Source organism: Silene latifolia, chromosome Y, assembly GCF_048544455.1.
Source record: "Silene latifolia isolate original U9 population chromosome Y, ASM4854445v1, whole genome shotgun sequence".
Classification (NCBI taxonomy): domain Eukaryota; kingdom Viridiplantae; phylum Streptophyta; class Magnoliopsida; order Caryophyllales; family Caryophyllaceae; genus Silene; species Silene latifolia.
Genome location: NC_133538.1, coordinates 174,165,927 through 174,177,182, shown reverse-complemented (window position 1 = coordinate 174,177,182; position 11,256 = coordinate 174,165,927). Strand labels below are relative to the sequence as shown.

The 11,256-nt window shown below is 45.1% G+C and overlaps 1 protein-coding gene across 1 annotated transcript; it reads right to left on the bottom strand.

The window, feature by feature from the left end:
- Positions 1–8,511: 8,511 nt before the first annotated feature.
- LOC141629459 (uncharacterized) lies at positions 8,512–8,844 on the bottom strand. Its single transcript, XM_074442458.1, has one exon. The coding sequence runs from the start codon at positions 8,842–8,844 to the stop codon at positions 8,512–8,514; it is 333 nt and encodes a 110-aa protein (XP_074298559.1).
- Positions 8,845–11,256: the final 2,412 nt, after the last annotated feature.

Sequence of the window (11,256 nt, the reverse complement as noted above, 5' to 3'; positions counted from 1 at the left end):
GAATTGGCTACTTTGGTTTGTCTTGTATTATTTGCAGGTATGAACCGGAAAGGAGTGTAATCAAGCCTAAAACATGTCCATATGCATGCATTTAGGAGATGAGTTGAGTCGGAACCTTAAGACTACTATTTTTAGATGCGCAAAGGAGTAAGACAGCTATGCGAACAAAGGAAGAACTTCAAATTACTAGTGCCTAATTTAAAGAGCCATATCTCGAGTTCTACAACTGATTCTCAGGTGATTCTAATTGGAGATGAAAGTTGTCCTCTTAGCTTTCCAACTCCACCGGAAACGCCCTGTTTGCCCAAGTAACGAAGAAATGGCAGCCGTTTGAAGTTCAGTGCGCGAAGCAGGAATTGTGCGCTGGAAAGTGCTCGATCGAGTACAATTATGTTCGATCGACTCCTTTTTCTACTCGATCGAGTAGTGCCTATTTAATAAGTGTTCGATCGAATACCTAAAGTACTCGATCGAGAGGTTTTAGCTTGTTTTTGCTCGATCGAGCGATATAAAAGTCCTCGATCGAGTAAATCTCTATTAGGCTCGGGCTTTTTAGCTTTAATTTGTGTTGAGGTCAAATAAAATCCTATTTCCTATAAATAGGAAAGCATCAAACGTCATTTTTATGATACTATAGACCAAATACACTACTTTTTCTCCTTTCCTCTGTTAGACACTGTTTCTTTGCTACTTTTCCGGACTATCCTTAGTAATTCTCTTTCCTTATTCTCTTCTTAATTTACGATGTTGTTTATTCTTTTACTTTTCGTTCTTGCCTTTCCCTTATCTATGTCTAGCTAATTCCCCTGCTAGGATCTAGGGGAGTCAATGAACCGATGTTAATTGCTAATTAGGTTTATAGATCGTTTGTTGTTGTTATGTCTTTGTTGTTAATCACTGCTTATAACTGTATCTAGCTATTTGAATCGATGCATTTAGCCTTTTTATTCTTGGTAAGCCTTAACCTGGACCGGAAGGTTGGTAGGAGTGAGACCTACAGTGAACAATAGAATGCTTTAGTGAGGGCGGAAGCTAAGCTAATGGTATTTTAGGGCGAATTGAGACCGGAAGGAGATATTCGTTGCCCCTTTGACCGACACATCGACTAATCTGTGACCTTAGCTCTAATTAACTGACGTTCGTTGATAACCCGACATCCTAGTTTTCTCTCTTTCTTATTAATTTCTCTTATCATTAATTCTCTTCCCTTAATCTTGCTTAGTTTAGTTTTATTCAATTCAAAAACCCCAATTATGACGTAGACAGACCGAATAGACAAGTAGATAGTGACCGCCTCCCTGTGGAGATCGACCCTACTTACTGCTAGCTTCTGTTAGTGTAACTAGGTATTTTATTTTTGGTACCTGACGACGGTATCATAGGATGTGGAGAGAAGACTCGGGGAGAGAGGAGCTGTCACAAAGGGGGCAGCAAAAGGAGGTGTTTTGGTAAATTTCTACCAATTTAGGGTTAAAGTGGTCTTAGCATTGAATCAATATAACGATTGGGCGATGATTGTAATTTTTATGTATGTTGGATTGTATGCGTACGTAAATAAATGACACAAGCGATTTTGGTTACGCGGAAAACCCAATTTAGGAAACAACCGCATGGGGAGACGGAATCCCACCAATATTTGCACTATAATTCGATGGAGAATATAATACGGACTATTTGGCTATGTCGTGGGAGTTAGGGTTCTTCTATGTATTTTTCGATGATCGTTTTGCCTTGCGTTGATGCCCCTTATATAGTGGAGTTCCCCCTTCTAGGGTTCTTTGCTTCCTCGTCAAGTATTCCTAATTATGCAAAAGGTAGGACTTTCCTTATTCCGAATATGGTAACCAGTAGGATTTCCTTATTTTATTCTTGAATAAATGAGTGTCCAAGTCTGAGTCCACTTCTTTAATACGCGCTGCTGCTGTCCTTCCTTCCGATTACTCTGCTTCCTGATCTGCTTCCCTGGCTCAGCCCATATCCAGAATTTGGGCCTAATAGTTTGCCCCCAATTTTTCGCGAAAGTCAAACCCTAGATATTTGTACGGGAAATTGCAGTGTACCGTTGAATGACTTCTCGCATACTCTTTTCCAATTCACATTTTAAACTCCCAACTACTTCCACCTATTTAATGGCATCCGTCCCCCCTTCTCTCTCTCTCTCTCTTCAATCATTTCATCCCCTCAAAACCCTCAAAACCTTGAATTCTCAAATCCGTCTTCTCACCTTCCTCTCGCCGTCAACGCCGCCTTCCCCTTTCGTCTTACAGGTACTTTCACTCCTCTCTTTTCTTCATTTCTTCTATGGCAAAAACTCGTTTCGCTGCCTCTTCGTCCGCCGCCATCGACCTCGTCGAGGATGACGTCTTCCCTTCCCAGGATATCCTCAAAAAACCACACTTCTGTGACTCCCACCTGACCCAAAACAACATCCCCAGAATCAAAGCCCTCTTAGGTCTAGGTGATGAGGTGGATATTCACATCCCTACTCTCGGTCAGAAAGATGACGCCTTTCGTGAGGGGTGGATCTGCTTGTACATGTACCCTTTCGTCCTTGGTCTTAGATTTCCTTTTCCTCTACTGATCCAAGAGTTTATTCATTTGAACTCTTTGCCTATGGTTCAAATCGCTCCATATGCATGAAGGATCCTTCTGTCTACTGTCTCCCTTAACGATAGCCTGGGTATTGAGATCGGGCTATCTGATCTGGCTCACAGGTTTGAGTGTCGGTCACTTGGGAATGGCCAATACACTTTTAGGGCCATGGAGAAGACTGAAAACTTCCTTCAATCTGCGGCCAAAAGCAAAGACGATGGCTAGTTCGAGTATTTCTTTTACATCAAGCTTGAATCCATTCCTTTACATGCCGACTACCTCTTTGAACACTGGATCCTGGCCAAGAGTGAGTATACTTGCATGTCTTTTTCCCTGATTTCTTCTGCTACTCACCTTTCTTACCCTGTGATTTGTTGTAGAACTCAAGAACCCTAAAAAATCCGAGGACGAGGATACTTCTGTTGGCAAGCTCTTCTCCATCCCTGAAGGGCAAAGGACGTTCCCTGCTCTGCTTTCTGGCCTTGACAACTCTGCTGCTGAGGAAACCATGTCTTCTGGTAAGCGATTATTTCTGTCTCTTACTTATCTCTGTAGCTATTTACTTTGAATACCCATATTTGTGCTCTGGCATTCTTGTAGGAAGCACCCGCCCTACTACCTCTGAGATCCTGATACGTTAGGCAAGGAAAAGGATTGCTGAATCCACACCCTCACCTGCTTCCTCTAAAAGGAGGTCTGCTACTAGACCTACTCCTAAGCTTATTGAGGTTTCTCCCATATCACGTGCTCCTGGTTCCCCAACCCGTGCTGATGATCAGTTAATTCGCCTTCCTACTGGCTTTAGGGATACTAAACGTGTTAGCTACTGGCCCTCGTTGGAGCGGCTCTTGACACCAACCTGCACCTGGATGTTTGATGAGACTGATCCTTAGGAGATGACTGATCTGGCTGCTGAACAATGCTTCCTTGTAAGCCTACTTTCTATTGCCCCTATCTCTTGTTTATAACATCCAATTATCTTTCTGACTGACGGTCTTCTCATGTGCCCCAGGCTCTGCAAATGTCCCTTTACCTCCGTAAGATGCTGAAGAGAGCCAAGGTTAAATGTCTGGCATCTGTGTGGAAGAACAAGGAGCTCATGGCCACCTGTGCTAAGCTGAGGGAGCAGCTCCATGCAGCCAAGAGAGAAGGAGGTAGCCAAGGACCAGCTTGCTAGGACGCACGACCACTGGGCTGACCAAGGGTGACGCTCGTGCTGAAGAGATGGTTGAACTGGCCAAGAATGTGGGAGCCTACACCGCCTTTGAGGGGAGGATTGACTGCATCCGGGCCTACACTAAAGGGAGGCACACCTCTTGGAATTTGGAGGAGGAGCAGGAAGAATTTGCCCGTGCTTTCCCCAATGGTATGGATCTGAGTGCTCTGTTCCCTGCTGATACTGAGGTTGCCAATCCTGAGCCTGAGTTCCTTGCCATGGACATCTCTGGAACTATCTCTGGGGCCAATGTTGTTGAGGAGATCCTGGCTGAGAAGGCTGGTGGTGATGCTGCTATGGCTTCTAGAGTTGTTCAGGTACCTTCATCAGAGGAGCAGACGGAACATGGGGAGCAAGGATATGGTCAGAGTGCTACTGTTGAGAGGATTGAACACTCTTAAAAAAAATTAAATCATATTTTCTGGGGACTTGGCCCTGTGTGGTGCAAGTTTTGTAATTATACTTTTGAACTCTTTTTTTTTATGTTTGATGGCGCCTGTTGGTGTGCAGGCTTAAAACTAATGTGGCACCTGCTATGGGTAGCAGGTGTCCTTATTTTGAATTGCCTTGGGCCTAGCTCTTAGACCCCTTTTGATATGTCTTATGTTGCGCTTTCTGCGTCTGGGGATTAGTTCCCACGTTTGATTGTCCAGGAGGCTGACCTGGTTCCAGGTACACAATCTCTGCCCCTGGTGGCAGATGTTTGATAAAATATTTTACCCATGACGTAAAATAATTTACTAATAGGATAGCTAGTTAAAGCGTACCTCTCATTGTCCTTTTCTGTTTAACAAGGAATGTTGCGTTCTTTGTGGTTCCAGCGTTTGTAGTTTCGTCTATGCAACTATCTATATGGCCCTACGTCGTAGCTACGATTTTATCTGGGATTAACGGTGAGGTACATGTGGTCTTAGTATTGTCGTGCCCTGCTACCTCCATCCTACCGTATGCCCTCCATGTGGCTGACTTAGTAAACGTCTCGTAGCCCACATGGCAGGGGCTAGACCCTTAAAGTTTACCCTGCATGACAAGTAACCAACATTAGTACTCAAAGCCTTTCTTCCTAGATCCGTGAAATGCTAAAGTAGTACAAATTACCTGGTGCTATCTCATGGTGTTCCAAGGCAACAACTGGATCCAGGAAGCCACAACCTGGACTACTTGGTTTAAAAACGACTCAATTTGCTTTGAAAAACGAAAAAACTAAAAATTATGAAAAAAAAAGACAACCCATAAACTAAAGCATATATTACCCCCACCCCCTTTTTTTTGAAAATTTTCTTCTTTTTTTTTTTTTTTTTTTTTGCTTCATGGACTGTTGAAAGGTCCTCTGTACACTAAGGTTTCAGCACTTTGTCAGACAAAGTATTGTTTCAAATGGCGAATGTTCTAGGGTTTGTGCAGGATCTAACCTTGCATGGTCATCAACCTGTATGCCCCATTCTTAACAATGCTTTCGACCTGATACGGTCCTTCCCATTTGTAAGAAAACTTACCTGCCTTGTGTATTTTGGTATTCTCAAATACCCTTCTGTGTACCAGGTCCCATACCGCAAGGGTCCATACATTGACATTATTGTCATACGTTCTGGCTACAGATTGCTTGTATGATGCCATGCGTATGTAAGCACTTTCCCTTAGCTCGTCAACTGTATCCAGGCTCCTAGCCATTTCGATTTGATTCTGCTCTGCTGTCTGACAGCCATACCTATGTATTGGTACCAGAACTTCTGACGAAATCACTGCTTCTGCCCCGAATACCAGGATGAATGACGTATGTCCCATTGCCACCTTTGGTGTCGTCCTGTCTTACCAGAGTACCAGCTGTAATTCGTCTGCCCACTTACCCCCTATCTCCTCCAGCCGCTTCCTAAGGTTCTCCAAATGATTTTATTGCTGGATTCTGCTTTGCCGTTGGTTTGTGGGTAACGGGGAGCAGACTTCCTCAGTGTTATGTTCCAACGTGAACAAAATCCTTCAATATTATTAGATATGAACTGGGATCCATTGTCGCATACGATTTCAGATGGTATCCCAAATCTGCTAATGATGTTACGCTTTATAAAAGAGATCACCTGAGCCTCCTTTACTTCCGTCATAGCTTCAGCTTCAATCCATTTTGAAAAATAGTCAGTCATGACGAGCATGTATACTCTGTTGCATGGAGCCCTGGGTAGCTTCCCCACTATGTCCATCCCCCACATCATAAATGGCCATGGAGAGATGATTGGATGCATTGGTTCTGGTGGCTGATGAATTGATGGGGTTGCCTTCTAATACGAATCACAGGGCTTGGCGTGGTTTACAACGTCTGCCCTCATAGTAGGCTAGAAATATCCTTGTCTTAAGATTTTATTAGACAGACTTCGCCCTCCAGCGTGATTCCCACATTCTCCGCTATGTACGTCCTGCAGCACTGTGTCAGCTTCCTCTTTATTTAGACATCTGAGATAAGGCCCTGCCAGAGATCTTCTAAAGAGCACGTTATCTATTAGCACGAATCTGGAGGCCCTTATTCTGAGACTTTGTGCTTCTTTCTTGTCTTCCAGGAGTTTCCCATCTCTCAGCCACTCCACGTAAGGTGTTCTCCAATCTGAAACCCCCTGCTGGTTTCCATCTGAGACCAGGACTCCTGCTCTATTTACGTCTTGCACGTGCGCTGCCTCCCCTGGATGATTCTGCTCTAACTTCTTCTGTATAGCTTGAGTTAGAACATGAGTAATTGGTATATTGGAGAGTTCCGCGGGCTGGAAGGTGGCTCCCAACGTGGCTAAAGCGTCTGCTTCCACGTTCTGATCCCTTGGCACCTGAGTAATCTTAAAAGACCAGAATTTTAACTTTTACTCCGTGGCTATCTTCAGCTAGGCTATCATCTTTGAATCACGTGCCACGTACTCATTGTTCACATGATTCACCACAAGTAATGAGTCGCTATACACCCTCGGGTTCCTCACCTTGAGTACTTGCGCCATTTGCATTCTTAATATAAGTGCCTCGTACTCAGCTTCGTTATTATTTGCTTTGAATTCCCACTTGACCGCTTGTACCACCATATCGCCCCTTGGGGACCGGAGGACCAGACCTACTCTAGCTCCCCGAGCATTAGAGGTTCCATCTATGTATATGGTCCAAACTCCGCTTTCCTGGTCCCTTAGTAATGTCAACATCCCTTTTTCTGCTTCCACATGGGTAGCAGGACAGAAATCTGAGACAAAATCTGCCAGTGCGTGGGACTTTATTGTCGTCCTATATTCGAATTATAAATCATAACCACTAAAGTGTATTGACCACTTGGTCATTCTTACAGATAGTTCAGGCTTCCTCATGATCGTTTTCAGTGGATAATTAGTCACCACGTGGATGGTGTGAGATTCAAAGTATGGGCGTAGTTTATATGAAGCAGTGACCAGAGCTGAGACTAATTTCTCGAAAGGTGTGTACCTAGTTTCTGCAGGAAGCAGAGACTTACTAATGTAGTATACTGGATGCTGCTTCCCTTCTTGTTCTTTGACCAGAACAGCACTTACCGCTGCTTCTGTAACCGACAGGTATAGGAATAGTTACTCCCCCTGCTCTGGCTTTGCCAATAGTGGTCGTGTGCTTAGGTAGCACTTGAGTTCTTTGAATTCATTCTCATGCTCCTCCGTCCACTGTAACTTCTGGCTCTTTCTTAGTATATCATATAACAGCTTGCATCTATCCGAGGCTCGTGAGATGAATCTACTTAAGGCTGCCACTTTTCCTGCTAGCCGCTGCACGTTCTTTGGCCTCTGTGGTGACTCCAGCTGGAGGACTGCCTTGATCTGTTGCCTACTGGCTTCAATCCCCCTCTGAGTTACCATGTATCCTAGGAACTTTCCGGAGGACACCCCAAACGAGAACTTGGATGGATTAAGCTTCATCTTATATTCCTTTAATGTTTTAAAGGTATCAACTAAGTGCTCCATATGCATATTGGCTCTCCTAGATTTCACCACCATATCATCTATGTATACTTCTATCGTCTTCCCTATCTGCTGTTTAAACATTTTGTTTACTAGGCGCTGATAGGTAGAGCCAGCATTTTTCAGGCCAATGGGCATGACATTGTAGCAGTATATGCCTCGTTCCGACATAAATGTTGTCTTCTCTTGATCTTGCAGATGCATCTTGATCTGATTATAGCCACTCCAGGCGTCTAGAAAGGTAAGCACTTCATGCCCAGCCATGGCATCCACCATTGCATCAATATGTGGTAGTGGAAAAGGATATTTGGGACAAGCTTTATTTAGATCTGTGAAATCTACACATACCCTCCATTTTCCATTATTCTTAGGCACCACTAGCACATTAGAGAGCCAGTCAGGATAGCTGACTTCCCTGATTTTTCCTGCTACCAGGAGGCTGTCCACTTCCTTGTTGATAACCTCATTCCGCTCTGCCGCGAATTTTCTTCTCTTTTGCTGCATTGGGGTAGAGCCTGGATTCACGCTTAACTTGTGTGAGATAATAGATGGATCTATGCAGACCTTATCGTTGTGGGACCAAGCAAAATAGTTCATGTTCTCCCTAAGAAATTGAATTAGTTGATTTCGTAGCTCCCCGGTACAGGTTGCCCCAATCAATAGTGCTCTATCCGGGTGCGCCTCATCCAGGTGGACCTGATCTAACTCCTATGAGGGTGTCTCCTTGTATCCCTCCGAGGTTCCCCGGTCCTGTAATTGCTATGAGGGAAGCTTAGTTGTGGCTTTCAGGGCTTGCTTATAACAGCTTATGAATTCCTCACGATCTCTTTTCACTTTGACCACGCCCCATGGAGTTGGAAACTTGAGACACTGATGGTACGTTGAAGGGATCGCTTTCATTTGATGCAGCCATGGTCTCCCCAAGATAACGTTGTAAGTGGCTGGACCCTCAATGACTAGGTACCTCACTAATTTGTTGACTCCTTCAATATAAGTTGGAATGGTTATCTCGCCTACCGAATGTGCTGTCTCACCACTGAATCCCACTAGTGGCACAGATTTCTTTATCAGGTTTTCAATTTCGAAGCCCATTACTTTGAGAGTTTCAAACATGATGAGGTTCACAGAGCTTCCGGTGTTTACCAACACCTTTCGCACGGTGTAATTCCCAATAGATAACGTTATGGTGAGGGCGTCGTGGTGCTTTTATGCCTCATTTCCTACGTCAGCTTCGTCGAACGTAACCATAGGCAAGTCACTTTGACTCACTCTGCATGATGTTTCTGGGTAGTCTCCTTTGCCTTCCGTAGCTCGCCTTTTGGCTGGAGAGTAGATTAACCTTGACAACTCAGATCCACCTATTATCACGTTAATGATTTTGGTGCAAATAGGCGGAGCGGAGGGGAGCACCTGGTTTGCTGTCTCCCTCCTATCCTGCTTGCCCCCACGTGGTAACAGGTGGTTCAGATTCCCCTTTCGTACTTGAAATTTTACCTCCTTCTGCAGCCTGAAACAATCTTCTGTTCGATGTCCGATATCCTGGTGCCACTCACACCTCTTGCTGCGGTCCCGGTCGTCATTAGGCATGTCTTGCGTAGGTGGCTTAGGCCACCTTACCTGGTCACCTAACTCCTTCAATGCTTTTAACAATCCTTCCATTCCTGTGTTGAACCCGTACACAGCTAACCTGGGCGGATACTATGGCTCTTTCACTTATCGAGATTTTTCTGCCACTTTGATGATGTTGGGCCTGCTGTATGGTTTAGTCCTCTCGTCTTTTTTCTATGTTGGGGTCTTTCTACCTGTTCTGTCGAAAGTTACTGCTCATTTTCTGGATATTATATCTTCTTCCAACCTTAATGCCGCTGTTGCATGCTACTGTACTTCCTCGAATCTCTCACAGGGATGCATCATTAATTCCTTGTATACATCTGATTCCTTATCTAGGCCTTGCCTGAAGGCATTAACTACTGTGGACGTGTCACAACCCTGTATGGCAACCTTTTCTGCATTGAACCTGGTAACATAGTCTTTGATTAATTCCCCAATTTCTTGGATAATCCTGTAAATATCACTCGGCTGCTTTGGAGTCCTTCGGCTACTGGCGTATTGCTAGTTGAATGCGTTGACTAGATTGGCGAATGATGATATAGATTTGTTGGGTAGACTAACAAACCATTGTAGAGCTACTCCTGATAAGGTTGACCCGAATCCCTTACACATACATGCCTCTTTCGAGACTCTCGCTGTTGTAGTCACCATTATCTTCTACTTATATTGGCTAATGTGATCACAGGGGTCTGTGGTCCCATCAAAGAGAGTCATTGTTGGGACGATGAATCCCTTTGGCATAGCTACATCAGCTATAGCGTCGGTGAAGGGTGAATCATCATAGTTGTCTAGCGTCGCCTTCTCCATGGGTGGTGGCATTCCTGGGACTCTTTGGAGGAGGCTGCGTAGTTCCTGGTACTGCTGCTCTATATAGGCTTCCCTTCTTCTAAGTTGCTGGTGCACCTGTGGCTGCAGATCAATAGTTCCTGCGAGATTCTGCTGCCCAGTTGCTGCTGGCTCGTGTATCTACAATGTTGCTGGACCCAAGCTACTTGCCCACGCATATTTTGATCTGTGCTGGACTGGTTCTATGGCTGACGAGGCAGCAGATGTCAACCTGCCCTGCTGGCGCTCCTCTATGCCTGTGCCGGAGAGATTGTTAGAACGCATAAAATTATTTGGAGGTAGAGTACCTGACATGGGTGTAGGTTCCTGGCTTGTTGGCTCGTCATCTGGTGTTTGTGCCCCCAATCCCACTGGAATTAGGCCGCTTCTCTACTGTGGCGTGGTTTCCATATCTAGACGAGTTACCACATCTTGTGGCAGATGGCGCATCTGCCTCCTCTCTCTGTCTCCCGATGGTATTTCTCTGAATCTGACATCCTGCGTCCAGGCCGCTGGACTGGGAGCTTATTGTCGTAGCTCATTAATCTGGGCCCGGAGGAGGTTGTTATCTGCTTCCATCTGAGATCTCATACTCCGATTTTTTCTTTCATCATTCTGATGGTCCTCACCAGAGTATCTAGTCCACTTATCATGATACTGGTAGGGCTTTGTGGTGCCACATTCTGATGCCTAGAGTGTTCTCCTTTCTCCGGTTGTCCCATCCTTTGCTTACCCTGGCTGACACCCGGGTCTCTGGCCTTCGCCCTTTTCATTTCCTGTGGGTTCACCACCGTCTGTGAACTATGGCTTTGCTTGACAGCTGGCACTGGAACTGCTCCTGATGTAGGCGCAACGTTTGGTGGCTACGTTGGAGTTGTGCGTACCGCCGTAGTGGGAGAAGTTGGTGCTCGCGTTGTAGGAACGCCGTCCACCTTGCTCTGATTTGATTCTGGTTGTCCTGACATGCTACTGTTCTTTGTATACTGATTAACGGAGACGACCACTAGGCCCCAAGGTGGGCGCCAAACTGTTTTGGTAAATTTCTACCAATTTAGGGTTAAAGTGGTC

Coding starts and splice junctions, on each gene's coding strand:
- LOC141629459 (XM_074442458.1), bottom strand. CDS start 8,844: ATGGGCTTCGAAATTGAAAACCTGATAAAGAAATCTGTGCCACTAGTG.